Raw genomic sequence first — 18,186 nt, 5'->3', positions numbered from 1 at the left:
TTTTAAAAAGCACTTGGTAACTTTCAGTTTAAATTGTTTCTCTTTTCATCACTCAACATTTTCAGGTTTTTTGAGCAATAAAATACTGTGTTCCACGTCATCGTTAGGCTCGGGTGAAATTTCTCGTTTAAAACGAAGCTCTTGTGTTCCTTAAGAAAAATTAAAATTTAGGTGAAAGGTCTGTTTTTGAGCACTAAGTTAACTAATAATTAATTTTAGAATACTGTGTTCATGAACAATGAGCTTCCGACAGAGAAATATAGCAACAGAGTTGTTGACCGCTTGTAACGTCGCTATTGAAATCATAAAGAAATTGTTTCCAGGGTTGATATAGCTGCCTCCTGATAAATGCAGTATAAATGTAGTTATTAAGTAGTAATAATAATACATTTTATGTATTTTTCCACTAACTTAGAATTGATGAAGTAGCATGGTAAACCAGAAGAACAAGATCTAATACAATTCCAGTAGACGAGATGACGATGTGAAATCGCGCCCTAAAAGTGGAAGAATTATTGAACCAAAGATTACAGGTAATAAAGTTTTCAATCTTTGTAAAATAAAAATACCATGAACTTGCTTGAATTTCACCGAGGTAGTAGCTCGTACTCGCTAGAAAAAAACCGTAAATCCCAAAACAAATTTCAAGTTCAAAAGTCATATCAACGTCAGGCTGATCCCTGTCTACATGAGACTGTATCTGTAAAAGAATTCAGTAGGCTATTCACGTCGACCTTCACATTTGAAAAATATTGCGGAATCCCTCAAGTTACCTGCCAGAACACTGTGATGATTCCGATCAGCAATCCAATCACCGCTGTGATACGGAATCTAAGTCGAAAAAATCTTGTTGCCTGTGACGGACTAGACGGTACGTAGCATTTGTACTCCATGAAACGAGTTTTGAGAACCACTGAATGGGTACAAACACTGTTTTTGATCTGTCCTTCTCAACTTTTATTTCTGCTATAAGGAAGCGGAAAGCCACACACCGGTGACCACAGCATCCGTAAGTTATAATTTTGTATGATGGAAATTTTTACACCACAGTGATGGTTAGGTTATGTTCACATTTGAGTATCCTGTGCAAGCCGGTCGTGAGTTGGCCTTACCCCGTGATGCTGTAAACTATACCTTGTACATAAATGATTAGGTTCTGCTGCTGTTGTGAGAAAACGCTTACTTTCTTCTCAAGATCGGCACGTGTATTATGCTTTCCAGACAGAATGATTCCACTACGACTGGCGTGATGCCGCATACGTTATAAGGGAAATTAAAATCTATGAGCTTTCAAATGGATTCCGGAGATAAATATTAATGCAGATGATTTTCTATGGTTCTCTTTAGTAGTTGAAAGATTGCGACTGTAACTGCACTAATGGGAACTATTTTATTTTAATTCTATATCGTCGAAATCTGTGTAGCTTTCTTGTGAAATTCCGTGTCCATTACCACGTCCGTTAACTTCATATTTTACCTTTAGCCAATGATTTAATAAGTACTAAAGTGTTTAACGTAATCTAGTGAATGATTAATAAAATACCTGTTTTTTTCTAATGAGGACAGCAATCATGACAGCAAGTGAAAAAGAAATGACCAAACCATGAAGGACGCCCACTATAGAGAACATCATTGGTGTGCTTCCACGTCGCACCACCATCAAGACGTCACTAAATTCAGCACCTAAAATCCCCCACATGGTATTAGAATATTAGGCTGTACATTCAAATCTCATTTTGTTGAAATTCTTTTACGGCATTTGCGCATAATTCCATTGAAATCCGACAGGCTACATCGAGTCACAAGTCGAAGGGGATAGTAGAAGAAGACTGCCATGTCCAGTAATAAGTACCCTATTAGTGTAACTGAAAAACACGTGACGGCACTAATAAATAAAATAAAATTTAATACATTGATTAATATCTGCTTCAGGTCACACCTACAACTTTCTTGAATAGGCTTGAATTGACCAAAGAACAAGTGCTGACAGCACTGCAGCATAAAGACACATTGTTAGTCCGTTCATGGTGGCAGGAAACCAAGGATTATACGGTACGTCATGAGATCCTTCTTGCTCTTGATATGCCGTAACCATCGATATCTTGTATTACGTTTAATTAAGGTAGTTTTAGATTAGCTAAATCTTTATAATTATTGCACAGATATACCTGAATTCCAGTTGTTGCTATCAAAAGTGTACACCACGTAACAATTAGAAGGTATGCCCATCTTTTTGAGCGCTCTTTCACTCCATTGTAAATTGAAATAAGTCTAAGCTTAGTTTTAATATAAACTTCGGTAGTCAGCCACGCGATCGTCATGTTGGCACTCGATTTATGCTATTGCCTCTACTGAACTGATGTCCCATTCAAGTCGAAATTGTAATTTCAAGTTTTACTAGATCCGGATCCCTTTCATCCTGCTTCGTAGCAAGCGGAAATAACCATAAACAATGGAGTGGCATGGTGAAGAAATCAGCATCCGGGTCAAGGAATGGGTTCAATGAAGGAACACGGGTTATTATAAAAAAGGATGTATTTATCTCTGAAATTCGGATGATGTCATTACTGTGACGATGAAGTATAAGATTAGTATGGTTTATTTGTTGCGGTGCGATCCATTTCGGCCGTTGATAAGGTATTTCTACTTCAAATCCAAACAAAATTAAAAATTTCTGTATTGTTAATAACTTTTCTGCAGTAGGAGTCATTCATACCTGCTCGAATCGGCAGACAACATAAAAGGAGACAATAATGGAGCAAAAATTGATAACGGCATGGAGTGTTGTGCCGATGATGATCAACAGTAACGAGGTACCATGTCGATTGATCAACAATACGTGATCGAATTCATTACCTATAAAATCATTCCAAATTTGTTTATTATTCATTAAAAAGGCTAAACTACTGATCCCGGAACTTACGGCAATTCCGGATGCCAAAATTCCCTCCGAGACCTTCAAACTCATTTGGATTGCAGCGAGTGATTAGATGAAGACCGTGGAAAGAAAGTAAGCACAAGTCCAAAGCTAGCGCGATGATGCTCATGACGAGGAATGTTACGGTTCTGCAATTGGTAGCAATCATTATCAAATTGTTAGTTAATTAACAAACTTTAACAGGGAGAAATAAGCTAATAATTTACATGCATCGTGATTTTGATTTGGCAGCACAGGCAGTAACGATGGCTAAGACAACGAAGTAAACTCCAAATGTAAGACCCGTGATGGCAATCGGCAGCAGAGGGTTGTTGCGGATGTCGTTGAGGCGAATATCATCTCGGTAAACAACCATCGTGGCCTGCAGGTTATAAATCGTAATGTATAAAGTAGGCTGTATAATGGATGTAAACGTTTCTACGTCTTTTACCTCAAGGACGATTATTCCAAGCCCCAAAAGTAATCCTAGGGTACCCAAGAAGTAAATGTGTCTTTTAGGGTAATCGCTCTTCCACACTGTGCCGTTCTCGGCCATCATTTTAAATTGCAAATGTTTTCTTTGATTTAAGTAAAATATGTGGACAAGGTAAAACAGAAAATCGAACACGGCTGCATAGACGCTTTTGGAATCGAGAACTGAAACTGTTGGTATCACTGCGGCCCGGTGGTAAGTTGGGCATGCTTTTATACCTTTTATGTGACGCTAATTTATTCGTTCTGTTGGCGCAGTTTGGAAGAGGAAAACGGCGTGATCAGTATCGAGAAAATCCGTAAGCGTTTATCAAGATCAGCATAAAGTCGCATTTGTGTCTAACCATCGAGATAGGCAATATTGTATGACAACATCCCCACATGTTTGGACGGTCCTTGGTTTTCGTCGGAGGAACAGGGAAGGCCACCTAATCTGCAATCCATTCTCTAGTTGTTGGTTGAAGGTACTACGTTGAAATCCAATAGGCACGGCGCAGTTGGTCCTCCTGGAGAAATTGACCGGCGGAAAAAGGAAATGTTATCGAGGAAAGGGAAAGCCTAACAATCCCGAGTGAAGCAAGAGGAAAAGGTAATACAGCAGCTCTTTTCTTTCCTCGTCTTTAGTCTGCAAAAGAATGTAGCTGTTGCATCAAACTTGAAATGGAACGACAAACGTAGAATAGTAATCACTTCCGCCCCTCATGTAAAAACCAGACCAATCTGCACCGTTTGAACTTTTCAATAATCAAAGCACAGCTTTGCTGATCGATCTAGGTCAATAGGGTATAGCCCTACCGTCAACACTCGAACATACTCAATACGGTAAAACCATTCGATCCTCTTATTCCTGGAACAGAAGACGTGGCTTGGCCTTACAGACTAATCTGTAAATACTGAGTAAAACGTTGATGAAGGTTAATTGACCTTACGTTGGCATGGCGTTAAATATCATAACATTTCAGTTTTTTCACCCACTACGGTAAATTATCACAACGATGTAGGACAGCGTTTTCTTTAGTCAACAAACAACATAGGACAGGTATCAATTATGTTTTAAATATTGATAATGCCGAAAAAAGATATGAAAGGAAATTGAATAATGTGCGAAATATGTATTAGTATTAGTTAAATATTTTCATTTTCTGATGTAACAATTTTTTTTACACGAAAATTATCCTAGGAACGGTATTGCAGCGCTTGCAAGTGTACCCTTCACGGATTCAGGTTACTTAAGACCCGACATCACATCTAGATGATAATCAATCTTTTGGAACTACTAAAAAATGTTTCGCAAATTGAAAGATTACGTTTCGAAAATCCTTTGTTGGTTTCGTTTGTACGAAGTTAATCGCACACCAGACAACGATGCGGAAAAAGGCCAAGTTGGAGTAAATAGAGAAGAATCCACTACCCCGGACGAAGATAACGTCAAAGAGCCCTGGACTTTTGAAATTTTGTGGGATGTGGTCGCCAACGTCGCTGATTTGTTTACCATAAACGGCGAAAAGAATATCCTAATTGGACGTTACAGGCCCGATAAAGCTGCTGATGAAATTCTACATGCCGAATTCCCAAGAGATTCTCCGCTAGCCGTGGCGGTGGAAGCCGTTCGTGATAAAGGATTCAAGGTGATAACTGGCAAATGGCTGATTCGTGACCGTCCACCAGCTATCGTTTTCCATGTTGAATCAGCTCGTGACATGTTTGGAGATCGTTATTTGGAAATGTTTAAGAAAGACCACATGATTGACATCCCAGCTGATGATGAAGAAGCCAGAGACGCTGTGATATTCGGATACATGGTAGCCGAATTCCTCACGGAATTCGAATTGAGGTGTCGGCCAGAATCTTCTAATGGGTCCAATCCAACAACGGGACTCAACCCTTCTTTGAGTGATACTAAACAGCCTTCTCATCAAGATGAACCAACCGAGCCTTCCATCGTCCCGAGTGATATTGAACGGGAACCATCAGGAAACGAGATTTGCACTCAATTTCACGACTGGAAATGTGCAGTTGGGCTCGTTCTTCTGCGTCAGTGGAGCAGTCGCATCACAACCATCTTTACTCTGAAAACTAGTTGTCTGGAGGGAGACTTTCATTCTCAGGAAAGGGCTCATGAAGAAGCTCGTCGACGAGGAATATTCCACCGCTTTTCTATGGAACTCGCTGCCGCCCTCGCTTCCAATATTTTCACTCCTATATCCGAAACCGTTGCGGAACAGGCCGAGGTCGTTCTAGGGAAACACCCAGACTGTGTCATCACTCAAGACTAACATGATATATGCCGATCGCCAACCATTTCCTGAATAATTACGTTCTGTTATCTGATTAATGTCGAATAAAACAAATGCAAAGATAATCTTGTGTTCTTAATAGTTCTTTTTATTTAAACAAGACACAACTATTGTTTGAGAATTTTCTTGTTTAGTTCCATCACGTCAAAAACAAGGCGGGCAGAAACAGCATCTTCGAGGGCTAGTCCTGTTGCAAGCGAATTTTATAGTAAAAGGCGTAAGTTGTGCACATAATTTACAGCTTCATTTAAATTACCTAAAGATTTAAATACGGTTCGTGTAGTGATTTCCGCCTTTTTATTCCCCAGAATTACTTCCCCGATTTCTGCATAAATTTGAGCTCCAGATTTAATAACATCGCCCGATTCCTTGTTTGCCGATAAAAACGAATCGACGTACACAACCGAGTTGTTCATAAGTTCTGCGCTCAATTCTTGCCATTGCGGACGCGGAGCTCCAACAGCTGAAGGTGAAACGTTCACGTAGTTACTCTGAATAATTCAAATAGTTTAGAAGCTCAATGTCCTTACAATTTATGTGAACCCATGGTCTCATGGGGTATTCTTTAAGAATTGGTTCTGTTGCGAATGTGGCCGCGATAATAACATCGACCATTTCTACGCACGACTGAACGTCTGTGAAAACTTGCACTTCGATTCCCATCGATTCTTTTACGTATTTGGCTAGCTTTTCTGCGCCTTCTGTTCGATGATTCCAAATATTAATCTGTGAAATAAAAGAATTATAGTGCGGTTTCCTTAGAAAAAAATGCGAAAAGTGAGAAATCAGTACAATATACCTTCTTAATTGGAAACATTTTACAAAAGGCTTCAATGTGAGCTGTAGCTTGGACTCCCGATCCCAGAACAGCCAATATATCATACTTTTCCGCCAAGTATTTGGTGGCAATCGCGGAAACCGCTGCCGTTCTCATGGCAGTGATCACCTCCCCATCCATGATCTAGTATTTATGACAAATGTAATACGGTATTATTGCGATCCCCTTTATTATTAAATAGAGGAATATTACTGCTTTGATTTCTCCAGACGTTTCGTCAAATAGTAATACATGAGCCATATGAGTGTCCATTTCTTTGGCTGCATTATTTGGATAAAACGTAACTAATTTGCATGCCAAGGCGTTTCGTGATGCGACATATGCTGGCATCGCAGCTAAAAAACTATTACATTACCAAATAAAATTTTAATCAGAAAAGAACAGGACAATTTATTTTTCAAACCCATTGTATTTTGTGACTTCAGCAGTGGCTCTGAGCGGCTGACTAACCCCTCCTTCTGGCCCCTTTGAAAAATCAGCCAATGCCAGTTCCAGCGCTGAAACCAGTTCTTCATATTTCAACGAGGCCTTTACGTCCTCGGGGCCGTAGTATGGGATGTTGTTCATCTTCAATTAACTAAAATAAGTGAAATAAAATGGCGCCTGCTTAATAAAAATTGAATGGATGAGACGTACGACTTGTTGCGTCTGCTGTGGTGAAAACAATGTTTTCGTGTGGTTTTCATCGTAGACACCTCTGTGACTACATAACATGATAACGCTGTTTTTAATCTATCCTATTTCTTTGATCAACGTTAGCACCTTTCGAAAAGCGCTCCAAGCGGCATATCGCATGCTGAACAATTAAATTTATCTGCAATTCATCGTGACAAACCGAAACCTGTTATTGGTTGAAACACAATAACTGTGATTAAACCATATGTAAATATTTCAGCGAATTGTTGCAATGACAACATCGTTAAATGACGAGCATGTCCTAATTTATCGATGAACGATTGTATAATTTGTCCATGTAATCAAACAAATAAATCAAAAAAATTTGCCTACAAAAATTTTATCGATATCGTCAACTAAATTTTTTAAATCAAAATAATAAATAAATTTCAAAGTCAAATAATTTTAAATATAATTAGAAATGACAATTCCAAATTTACGTGGAATATATAACAAAGGTTTTTATCTGTGGTTTTGTAAAAAAGGAAAATTTTGTTTGCGAACGGAAAGTTGTGACGCGTAAATCTCCGACTTGGCAACGTTTTTTTATATTCAAAGTTTTATCAACATGGCGCAGTTTGAAGTGAACAACTGAATTTTTCTCAATAATTAGTCCTTAAAATTCATTAGTTTAACGTGTTGATTTGTATTATTATTGTAAAATGAACCCCTCCTACGAAATAACAACATGTTTGAAGTCTAGGCACTTTGAAAAAGCTGCCACTTTACTCAAGGTATTGGATATTGACATGATGTTGTTTGCATACCAGTATGTTTGTTTCTAACATTGTTTTTCTTTCCATAGGCGCATCAAACAGTTATAGACGGCAGAACAACATTCAAGCTTATGAGATACTTGGTTACTCAGTTGAAAATTAATTCAAGTAACATAGAAGATGAAGACAGTGTCAAGGAATTCATGCAAGATTGTTGTGCTACTCTTGATCAATCTCAAGATCTAACAGCTGACGATTCAGAATTTACTCAAGGATTAGTATCCCTATATCATTTGGTCACACTTTCACTCACTTCTTCTTATAAAAGTGAGATCAGTGTGTTGTCAAAAACAATTCTTGTTTGTTTACGCAAGACTGACAAAAGTCTGAATGATGTTCAGTCAATTGCAGCAAATGTTTATCTTCAAATATGGAAAATTGCCAACAAAGTGAATAGTGAACTATGCTTCTCATACAGGAGTGTGGCTCTTTTAATATTGGTTCATGGTGGAAGTACCCACTGGAATCGATTAATTGAGAAACTCATAACTGATGTGCAGGAACCATCTAACACTTCATTCAAGCTGGCTGAATCTATTTTTGATGAGTTACTTTCTTACTGCAATAACCTCAAACTAAAAGAATCATATTGTGTTTCATCATTACTTCAAGTGTGGACTTATTTGGTGCTCTCATCAAATTCATCAAATCAGCATCAAGATCGAACTTCCAAACTCAAGTTATTTGCCATGGAAATTCAAGAACATTGTCAAATTTTCAGCATAATTGATTTGGTGTTGAACTTGTTTGGAGACAGTGATGACGCCAGCGACGAAGTTGATTTTTCCCTTCCAAAATGGAATAATTTCTTCACCAAAGATTTTGAGATTGTATTCATCCGAATCACTATGCTTTCTTTGAGCTCCTCATCCTGTGTAGTTCGTAGCCAGTCGGCGGAGACGAAGTGGAATCGAACAAATCAAATCATCTCTACGCTCAACGTTTTACTATATTTCTGTCAAGAAAGTGATCGACTAGGAGCGGTCGTCAAAGCCAACTTGCAAATGGAACCGATAAACTTGAGAATCACGTGTTTAACACGAGCTTTCTCTGTTGCTTTACACTTGGTTAAGCTCGACTTTTCCAAGATATTTGTTTGCCAAAGAGTAATTCATGAAATAGACAAGCTCTACAAACAAGGAATTCTGGAGCAGAGCAAAAGTTCAAGCAACTGCTTTTCTAATGCTGGTAAATAATGTCAGTTTCTCAATTTATTAAACTACTTCTACAATATCTTAACTTTTTGCATACGAAAAGAATATTTCGCAAACAACTTGGCAGTAATTTCAAATCACAATTCGGATCACGTAAACGCTGTCAAATACTATCGCAAAGCGCTCGAGTATCACATTATTAATGTGTCAGAACTACAAGTTTCCAGCGGAGAGGTAAGTTTTTTTTCTCGCTAATCAACCGACATTTTTCTGAATTATTTGTTATTTATTTATTTATTTTTTTTAAGTTACCAACTTCTTTTTCCTCGCGATTTATGGTACTCTACGATAACCGCAAAGCTGCTCGTGATTGGGATGGCATAATAGAAGATTTTGCCCTTTGTTTTTCAAAGTTTTATGACTATTGTGAAGCAAAAATCAGATTTCGTTGCAAGAGCAAAGTCATTGAACAACACTTGCTTGCGGCATGGAGTCGATTTAAATCAAATCTATATATATATCAAAATCAAAGTTCTACTCCGTCCTGTGAACGTTTTCTGGTATTTCAAAATCTAATATTTTAGGTTCATGTCTAGTACATTTTTTTAACGTTTTTAATTTTTATTTATAAACATTGAACAGAAAATGACTGTCTTAGATGTTTTTAAGCAGATAAATGTGACATTCGATAACGACTCTGCTTGGAGACTACTTTTCGAAGAGTATCGGATGCTCGATCAACGAATAGGGTTAGTCTGAAACGCTCCATAGCAAAATCCGTAGCAACTAATTTATACCGTTGAATATTTAGGCCAATGCCCAAAGCTGCTTTCAGCGTCGTAGCACAACAAGCATCAACATTGGCAAAATCCCCTTTCCAAAAAGGAGTTTCTAGTTTTTTTCTCTCTCGCAAAGGAGACGATTTCGTTCAAAGGCATAAAGCGGCCAAGAAAGCCATAGAAAAATTATCAGGGCAGACTACGATGGCCGATTGCAAATCTCAGGGACAAGTATACATCGCATTGGCTTATCTGGAACTTTTCGTTAGCCAACAAGAAATTTTGAAGAAGAAGACGGAAGTATGAATTCTAGTAGTAATAATTTTCTAACACTTTTTTTAAACAGTATTTTTATTCATTGCTGAACTGCAGGAAGAAATGGAATCACTTGGACCCCTGATTCAAAGTAGTTCGAACGTAGAGGTTCAATCAGGAGAAGATGGCACAAACTTGCAAAGTGATGGAACATCAGTAGACGCAGTTTCCTATTCTTATCTGAAATTGGAGCTGGAGCTAAAAAATCAAGAATGGATGGTTAAATGCCTTCAGCAGTGGGAAGAACTAGTACAGTTTGGTTGGTCGCCGGATCAATACAGCAACATCATTTTTACTTGCCTTAAATCTCTGGGCTACTACTTTAGCCTTATCGGCAACAGTTTCTTCAGGTAATCGAGTTGTTATAGTTGAAGTTTTATTTGCTAAGGTATTTATTTATTCTTTTTATTTTTTTAGTGCCCGTGCATGGTCTCTTTCGCTTAAATTGGCGGAATCGGTAAATTCAAATGAGGAATTGGTGCTTTCTGCATCACAATTGCTCAGACTGGGATGGAAAGTTGAAAACTGTGTTCTATTACGCTGCAAAGAATTGGTAGAGAAAAAAGAGTTGGTTACTCAGGATCAACTTTTCTTCCACTTGAGCTGGGCGTGGTTCCAATATTTACAACATAATTTTGCAGAAGCCTGGCAAATTCTCGATGAGCAAGTCTTGCAATCTTCATCGATAAACACCGAATCACCAACGAAAAGCATACTACTGTTAATTTCACAAGCCAATTTACTTCGAAGTCTGCTGGCCGTCTTGCCTGAAGAACTGAGCCACATCCCACCATCGGATGACATCGGGCCCGTCCAAGCCGGTGTAAAAGCTGGGCAATCGGCTTACGCAACACTTAGAGGGTATGTAGGCTATGCTCAGCAGTATGGTTGGGATTATTACGGACAAGAGTGGAATATTCTGGGGAATTTTCTTGTTGCCGCCATCAACATTTCTCGTATTTATTTGTACATTGCTGCTCCAAGAGAGGCTCGTTTCTTTCTAAAAGAAGCTCTAAATGCAGCACAGAAACATGTGTCAGTTCTCAGGTAACGCGAATTTTTTATTCTAGATATGAAAATTCACAATACAATTTAAAATTTTTATTATTTCACGAACAGGACAGCTGAAGCGCTCTTGGTACTTTGTAACTTAGATTTGATGCTCGATAACACCATCGACTGTCAATCCAAGTTGGTTCTTATCTGCCACCTGATGGGTGTAGCACCACCAGTTATTCCGGATTCAGAGAACATTGCGCCTTCGGCTGGGAAGAAATCTTTTGAAACTCCCGCGTCACCCGTACAACTCAAAACTGATCGGCGGAAAGGAATTGCTTCCCGAAATGTTCCTGAGATTCCAATCCAAGTGCAGCAGGACGCAACACAACGCGCACTGCAGTTACCTTTAAACCATCAAGGTGCGTCACCAAACACAAAGGCAAGAGAAGTATCCGACGGCATCTTCCCACAACATATCTCCGACTGCATTTGCTTAATTTGTTCCGGTGAACTGACAATGTCAATTCGCATCGCTGCTCTGTCGGTCCAATCGAAACTATGGAGTTTGCTTGGCTTTCAAGACCTAGCAACCGAAGACTTCCTCAAGGGGCGTCAGCTAGTCCAGTCGATATGCTCTCGTCTGAGGAGTTCAACAAAACCGGTTGCCGCGAAAAAATCGTCGAAGAGACTATTCGAAGTACCTGACTGTTTGAAAATCAATGAAACATGGGCGCAGTACAAAATGCATTGGTTTCAGCCGCCCGTCGTAACTGGCATGGAACTATTCTTGGAAAATGCGATGCACCGGCTAGTCACCGAATCTACCACCATTCCACTTTCAGAGTTATTGGATCCAGTAAAAGCCGTCATGTACGACTTCTATTTGGGGCCGCTGGAACATCGAGTTATGAAATTGACATCGGCAATCGCCACAATCTCCCTTCAGCAGCCTACTTGTTTCACTACTCCAGAACAGAAATGTAAGATTATGGTTGAAGAGGAGGACGACGATATCATCATTTTAGAGGGGGGTCTAGCTCCCAAGACTCCAGCCTTTGGTCTCAGAAAGCCGTTGGAAATTCCGGCTCCGCGACGTGTGCGGCGAAATCTGATGGCCGTTAAAATCGACGATACGATCACTGTAAGTTAATAACCTCTTTTACATTGACTGCTCAATTAATGACACATCAACCTTTTCATATTCTCATAGATCGATGACGACGAGGATAGCGATGGAGGCTTCTCTCGTCGCCGATTAGGCAAACCCCAAAAAGCTATTATATATTCGAGCGACAGCGATAGTGACCTACTTCCGCCAACTCCTCCGACGGTTAAAGCGCCGAAGAAAACAAAAGCAGTTGTCAAGAAGAAGACACAAGAAATGCCATCTCCCACCGCGGAGTTTACCGTTCCGCCTGTTGTAAAGACGTATTCTAAGCGTAAGAATTTGAAGTCTTCTGATTCGAAAAGCGAAGATTTGGACATCCGACCAGAAAAAGAAAAACGATCTGCTGCCGATAAAACTAAACCTCCCGGAAAAACCGCATCCTCGAGTAAAGCCAAAGCGGAGGCTGACCTAGACCCACAGCAGCCGGCTGCTTCCGCCCCAGTGGAAAAGAAATTTTTCAAGTCCAGATTGGCTTCATCATCATCTAAAAAAGATTTGGAAGTGGCTGATTTAAGCTCCAAGCTTGCGGCCACCAAGATTAACCCCGAAAACACGGAAACGAAAGAAACCCGACCTAAACGGACGACGCGTTCTACGAGGAAATGAAATTGGGCCTTTCCCTTTTTCTCTCATTTGCATGTCACGTCTAATACCACTTTTTTTTTTAGAGTCGGTCAACCCGCTAGAAATGGCGAAACTCGGAAACTTTCGTCTTCCGTCCAAGTTGAATGAAGGCATTGTTGAACGCATAATGTACATTTGTTTTGTTACATGTACTACTAGAGCAGAGACCCATACGTTTTCTGCGAGCATACAGTTTGTCTTTCTCCACTTCATGCACGCTTTGCGTTGTGACATTCATTGCACCCACTTACCTGTGCGTGTCGTGCGAAAATCTGGGTCATTTGTCCTTTTTCCCCTGCCTAACGGAATATTTTACCTTAAATTAATTACGTTTGATACATGACCCGACTTCCACAAAGCGGTAGAGCCTGCGTGTTTATGTGTCATGGGTAGTTTCGCGTGTTGCGTGATGGGGACCAGAAACGGGAGAAAGTGGTGACCACTTGTTTGTTTGACGTGAAAGGATATTTGATTGGCAAATCCTAAATGGCTTTTCCTGGAGAATCGTATGCCAGCGACCAACAGTTACTTTCGACTATGCTAAATTAGTTTCTGCCTTTGACATTGCTCGTATGCACAGATTCGCGTGTCAGGCAAGTGCCTACTATAAATAAACTAGAAGCAAATGACATGTGAACAAGAGGTAAATACTGTAATCAGACCAAAGGATTTCTCTTGATGACGACAAGATTTGCTTTACAAAAATAATATATTATCAATTCTGATGTCATTTAGCAAAGACTGAATATCCTTGATACAGTTAAATATCAGGCTAATCGATTTTCAGGAAATAAATATGGCGTTTTTTAAATATCCCCAGGTGAAAAGTGAAAGGACAATAAAAATAACGCTTAAGGATAAAATATTGGAGTACGTGACATCATGCGATCTGTCTAGTGTCTGAACTGCAAAAGGTCATACGGTACTTATCTCTTTCTGCTATCAATATTACTCCGTAACATTAAAATAAAGTAAAAGAAAACTTCATTAAATCCTAGGGTTTGGTACACATCGGCTCCAGGCTTGCGCCCATTTACTTCCCTGATGTTGTCATCGATATCAAATCGAGACAAAGGAGGCAGGGAGACAAAAAAAAAAGCTTACCCCTTCCTAAGGTGGCAATCGAAAGCTCATTAGGACATTCCAATCCACGTGCAACTCCTTCATCACCACTTTCATTTTAGCTGATTCATTAGCATCGAGCGGGACTTTCTTTTATAAAACGCAAATCTCTGGCAACGACAGAGTCAGTTGTCTTGGATCTTTCACCCGGTGCAGTCCTCTGCACTAGCTCCTGTTTTAGATTTCAACTTAATTTTAAAGAGAAGAGTGTAAGTTTAATCGAATATTCTACTTATTTTTTCAATATTGTTTTGAATAAATAACTTTTTAATTTGTTTAGAATTTTATTCTTAAAAAGGCATTTTATTTCAAAATGTGGTGGATTTTACTGTTGTTACCCACTGTGGTTTGGGCTCTTCCTCCTAGTCCTAATGCCATTAGCATCTTACCGAATGGTGTATGTGGCAACCAGTTTGCATGCAAACCGACTTCACAGTGTTCTGTTTGGTATGCCGAATTAAATGCACTTCCACCGAAACCTTGCTCGGATCCTCGAGGAGTCGTCGGTCTCTGCTGCCCTGATGTTGTTCACGTTAAATGTAAGTTAAATTGCCAATTCTTATTGTATCGTTGATAAAAGTTTTTCGAAAAATTAAATTTTTGTGATTATTTGAAATAGCCACTGCCATCAAATACCCGGAGGTTCCAATAATTCGCTTGCTTCCACCTCTTACACCTGTCCCACCAGCAATTTTGGCAAATACTGCCCGAGCAGCTCGTACAGATTTGATACACATGAAAGTTGTAAGTAAAACAAGATCGGCAAATTAATTGTTTCAAATTTTTAATTCCCTTCTGTTATAATTAAGATCGAGGAAAATCTCAGTCGTAACCAAATGACGATGAGTTTTAACTCAATGGCTTGGGCTCACTCTTCCAACATGGCTCCGTTGGAAATGGCCGGCGTCCAGGGTGAAAGAGCTCTTTTGGTGGTCAATGTCGCCCGACGTTTGCAGGACAGGTACTTGTGGTTGGACGAAGGAAGCGTATGAATTTTTTTACTATTAATTTTTACTTTTTCGTCGCAGTTTGAGACTTTCACCGGAACAGGCCGGACTTGGACTCCAGGCGATCGACACACGGTTGAGTTTACTCGGAGACACGTGCCCCATACTCCCTGCTTGTGTACCGATTAAATATCGATCTTTTGACGGAACATGTAATAACCTACGACAACCTTCCTGGGGAAGTGCTTTATCGCCGTTAGAACGACTGGCCCCACCGGAATACGATGACGGTACATTGGTTAATTGTCTTATGTCTGTACAAATTACATAGCAATTTATTTTTCAGGTATTTGGGAACCCAAAATTAGAAAATTTGGTCAAGAGCTTCCCAGTGTGCGAGTTGTCAGGAGCGTTCTAGTCACAGACGAAAATCACCCAAAGGTAGACATGACGCACATGCTTATGCAATGGGGGCAGTTTTTGGATCACGATATGATTCACGTTCCAGTCTTTCGTACAGGTAAATTCTAACCTTTTTTCGAGACCAAGTCGATCTATTCATATTTTGGCTTGAATCGTTTTTAGATGTGTAGGATTTAAATTAATTGCTATTTCTTATTTTAGCCAATAGATCAAACATTGAATGCTGCACTAGGGAGGGTGGAACCATTCCTCCTGAAATGCGCCATCCTCACTGTTTCCCGATTGATATTCCAATCAATGATCCCTTCTATGGTCCTAGAGGTGTGAGGTGTTTGAACTTCGTTCGATCCATGATTGCTCCTCGGTTAGATTGCCGAGTTGGTTATGCGGAGCAAATGAATCAGCTTACCCACTTTATTGATGCGTCGCACATATATGGACCATCACCAGATATCGCTTCCAGTTTACGTGAGTTCGTTGGAGGACTCTTGAAAATTTCGGTTATCGAGGGCCGTCCTTATCTTCCTCAAAATCCTCAAGCTAGAGGCTGCATTCGTACCAATGGCTTTGCTTGTTTTGTATCAGGTATTCTCAAATTTTTAAAAATTTCCAATGAAGGTTTGATTTTTAAATCTAATTTGTTTCTTGATTTACGCTGTACAGGTGATACACGTGTGAATCAGATTATGGGACTGACTGCTTTGCACATCCTATTCCTTCGTCAACATAATTTTTTGGCTTCAGCGTTGGCTGCTCTCAACCCTCAATGGAACGACGAAATCCTGTATCTCGAAGCTCGACGAATTGTTGGTGCCTTAATGCAGCACATCACCTATAACGAATTCTTGCCCACTTTACTCGGTCGACTGACAATGGATACCTACGGATTAACACCACAGACATCTGGCTACTCACCTAGTTACGACGAAAATGTTAATCCATCTATTACTAACGAATTTGGCGCGGCTGCTTTCCGAATGGGACACTCGCTCATCCAAGGTGCAATGAAGTATGTAATCTAAAAAACTATTACCGTAATTATAATCATCTAAGCTTAATCTTCATATTGATATAGTTTAGTGGCGGAAGATGGTACGGTTCGGGTGGAATTGATGAGACACTGGTTCGATAATCCACACTTGCTGCGTCAAGCTGGTCTTATGGACGCTGTATTACGTGGTCTGGTTGATCAGTGGCCCCAAAATATGGACGAGTGGGTCTCTGAGGACGTAACGAATCACCTCTTCCAAAGGTATAAATGGCTAACGTTGAGTAATTTGTCTCATATCCTAACGTGTTTCTTTTATTTATAGCGCTAAACGTGATTTCGGATTTGACCTTGTTTCATTAAACATTTGGCGTGGTCGTGATCACGGTCTCCCAGGTTATAATACGTATCGTCAAGTCTGTGGTTTACCCCGTGTGACTAACTTTCAGGAGCTCTTGACAATCATGGATCGTTCAGTGGTGGATCGTTTGGCTTCAGTTTACCGCTCAGTCGACGACATTGACCTTTTCATTGGTGGTCTTGTTGAAAGTCATTTGCCTGGTTCAATGCTCGGTCCAGTTTTCTCCTGTATCATTGCTGATCAGTTTGCTCGTTTAAAGGAAGGTGATCGCTTTTTTTTCGAGCACGGGGGACATCCTAGCTCATTCTCACCAGGTATGAAACTGCTCACATAGTTTTACGATTCTGTTGAGAATCTAAATTTCAATTTTGCAGCGCAACTACAGGAGATCCGTCGAATGAGTTTAGCTGCAGTAATTTGCGACAATGCGGATCAAATCATTAACATTCAGCCATTGGTATTACGCCAACCATCTCCCACGTAAGAAGATTTATTTGAAAGTCTTGACTGTTATGGTTTACTATTTCTTCATTCCGTAGGAATCTTCGCGTCAACTGTAAATCTCCGATGATTCCTCGCATGAATCTTGCTGCATGGAAACAGTAATTGGCATTGGCTAATCAGCGCTTCGACTTTTGTATAAATAACCAACCCTAACATTGTACAGCCCCTTTTAAGATATATGAATGATTTCTTGAACAGTGAATAACATTTATTTAATCACATTAATGACACTAGTGGCTGTATCTATGATATGAACGGTACACTTAATTACTAACAAATTTATAAAATACATTATTCAATCATAAATGATTACATTATTTACGTTCGGCAACATCTGGCAGTAGATGCTTGCATGATTTCTTTGGTTTTTCTTAAGTGTCGATTCTGTTATTAATTAACTAAAATAAAGAATTTTCAAGCAATTTCATCATCTGAGCACGCTTGACGACGAACAAATCAGAGTGACAAACAATTATAGTAAACACCAGACGGACGTGATCAATCTCTGATCAGTCTAATCATGGTCTAAAAAGAGATGGTATAGCCACGCTGTTGGATTCGGTCGTAAGTCCTTAACACAGCTTTTTTAAGGTTTTTTCAAAGTTTAAACGAGATCACCAATCAGTTGCTAGTTTAGTCTTATAATTTTTAAGTCCAGTTCTCATTTTTGACTAAAATTGTTAGGCCTACTTCCCAATGCTTAATCAAAGTAAGATGTTATTGTTAATTGTTTATTTGTTTGCATTGAAATTTGAAAAAAGCGAGCCGTAAAGCAGCTTTGCCATATACGAAACACTACCACTAGGT

The 18,186-nt window shown here is 39.5% G+C and overlaps 7 protein-coding genes and 1 long non-coding RNA gene across 16 annotated transcripts; 4 read left to right on the top strand and 4 right to left on the bottom strand.

Annotated features, from left to right (window-relative positions):
• Positions 1-9: 9 nt before the first annotated feature.
• LOC124352641 lies at positions 10-908 on the bottom strand. The gene is made up of 5 exons (XM_046802201.1): positions 774-908; positions 570-700; positions 412-497; positions 225-341; positions 10-149 (listed from the first exon to the last, which is right to left on the bottom strand). Exons 1-5 carry the CDS (start codon positions 891-893, stop codon positions 49-51), a joined length of 555 nt encoding a protein of 184 aa, XP_046658157.1. The 5' UTR covers positions 894-908; the 3' UTR covers positions 10-48.
• On the top strand, positions 278-688 carry LOC124352642. Its single transcript, XR_006921523.1, has 3 exons — positions 278-361; positions 430-533; positions 600-688. It is a non-coding gene; the product is annotated as an uncharacterized LOC124352642 (long non-coding RNA).
• Positions 909-1,390: 482 nt separating the features above from the next.
• On the bottom strand, positions 1,391-2,374 carry LOC124352637. The gene is made up of 5 exons (XM_046802197.1): positions 2,169-2,374; positions 1,944-2,101; positions 1,755-1,885; positions 1,544-1,683; positions 1,391-1,477 (listed from the first exon to the last, which is right to left on the bottom strand). Exons 1-5 carry the CDS (start codon positions 2,319-2,321, stop codon positions 1,391-1,393), a joined length of 669 nt encoding a protein of 222 aa, XP_046658153.1. The 5' UTR covers positions 2,322-2,374.
• A 146-nt stretch (positions 2,375-2,520) lies between these two features.
• LOC124352639 lies at positions 2,521-3,501 on the bottom strand. Of its 2 annotated transcripts, none has more exons than XM_046802200.1 (5): positions 3,369-3,501; positions 3,145-3,299; positions 2,924-3,066; positions 2,717-2,856; positions 2,521-2,646 (listed from the first exon to the last, which is right to left on the bottom strand). In XM_046802200.1, exons 1-5 carry the CDS (start codon positions 3,474-3,476, stop codon positions 2,644-2,646), a joined length of 549 nt encoding a protein of 182 aa, XP_046658156.1. In that variant the 5' UTR covers positions 3,477-3,501; the 3' UTR covers positions 2,521-2,643. The 2 variants fall into 2 exon arrangements, with proteins under 2 accessions (XP_046658156.1, XP_046658155.1); XM_046802199.1 differs by having other exon boundaries at positions 2,521-2,643.
• Positions 3,502-3,508: 7 nt separating this feature from the next.
• Positions 3,509-5,771, top strand: LOC124352633 (glycogen [starch] synthase-like). Of its 7 annotated transcripts, none has more exons than XM_046802190.1 (3): positions 3,509-3,605; positions 3,668-3,998; positions 4,590-5,771. In XM_046802190.1, exon 3 carries the CDS (start codon positions 4,693-4,695, stop codon positions 5,683-5,685), a length of 993 nt encoding a protein of 330 aa, XP_046658146.1. In that variant the 5' UTR covers positions 3,509-3,605; positions 3,668-3,998; positions 4,590-4,692; the 3' UTR covers positions 5,686-5,771. The 7 variants fall into 7 exon arrangements, with proteins under 7 accessions (XP_046658146.1, XP_046658145.1, XP_046658144.1 ...); XM_046802189.1 differs by having other exon boundaries at positions 4,184-5,771; XM_046802188.1 differs by having other exon boundaries at positions 3,668-4,112; positions 4,184-5,771.
• A 2-nt stretch (positions 5,772-5,773) lies between these two features.
• LOC124352628 (ketimine reductase mu-crystallin-like) lies at positions 5,774-7,275 on the bottom strand. 2 transcript variants are annotated; one of them, XM_046802178.1, is made up of 7 exons: positions 7,181-7,275; positions 6,948-7,111; positions 6,737-6,887; positions 6,506-6,667; positions 6,237-6,432; positions 5,963-6,169; positions 5,774-5,893 (listed from the first exon to the last, which is right to left on the bottom strand). In XM_046802178.1, exons 1-7 carry the CDS (start codon positions 7,256-7,258, stop codon positions 5,814-5,816), a joined length of 1,038 nt encoding a protein of 345 aa, XP_046658134.1. In that variant the 5' UTR covers positions 7,259-7,275; the 3' UTR covers positions 5,774-5,813. The 2 variants fall into 2 exon arrangements, with proteins under 2 accessions (XP_046658134.1, XP_046658135.1); XM_046802179.1 differs by having other exon boundaries at positions 6,948-7,121; positions 7,181-7,266.
• Positions 7,276-7,739: 464 nt separating this feature from the next.
• Positions 7,740-13,246, top strand: LOC124311999. Its single transcript, XM_046776385.1, has 10 exons — positions 7,740-7,953; positions 8,025-9,183; positions 9,253-9,383; positions 9,458-9,709; positions 9,792-9,898; positions 9,961-10,228; positions 10,301-10,593; positions 10,661-11,290; positions 11,363-12,383; positions 12,453-13,246. Exons 1-10 carry the CDS (start codon positions 7,882-7,884, stop codon positions 13,014-13,016), a joined length of 4,497 nt encoding a protein of 1,498 aa, XP_046632341.1. The 5' UTR covers positions 7,740-7,881; the 3' UTR covers positions 13,017-13,246.
• Positions 13,247-14,217: 971 nt separating this feature from the next.
• Positions 14,218-17,685, top strand: LOC124312001 (chorion peroxidase-like). Its single transcript, XM_046776386.1, has 12 exons — positions 14,218-14,365; positions 14,437-14,695; positions 14,776-14,900; positions 14,966-15,117; positions 15,185-15,393; positions 15,450-15,623; positions 15,728-16,111; positions 16,190-16,535; positions 16,602-16,778; positions 16,840-17,189; positions 17,250-17,355; positions 17,415-17,685. Exons 2-12 carry the CDS (start codon positions 14,470-14,472, stop codon positions 17,479-17,481), a joined length of 2,316 nt encoding a protein of 771 aa, XP_046632342.1. The 5' UTR covers positions 14,218-14,365; positions 14,437-14,469; the 3' UTR covers positions 17,482-17,685.
• Positions 17,686-18,186: the final 501 nt, after the last annotated feature.

The sequence above is a fragment of the Daphnia pulicaria genome, chromosome 8, assembly GCF_021234035.1.
Source record: "Daphnia pulicaria isolate SC F1-1A chromosome 8, SC_F0-13Bv2, whole genome shotgun sequence".
In the NCBI taxonomy this organism is placed as follows: domain Eukaryota; kingdom Metazoa; phylum Arthropoda; class Branchiopoda; order Diplostraca; family Daphniidae; genus Daphnia; species Daphnia pulicaria.
The sequence above is the reverse complement of the archived record's forward strand: the minus strand, read 5'-3'. Positions and strand labels throughout refer to the sequence as shown.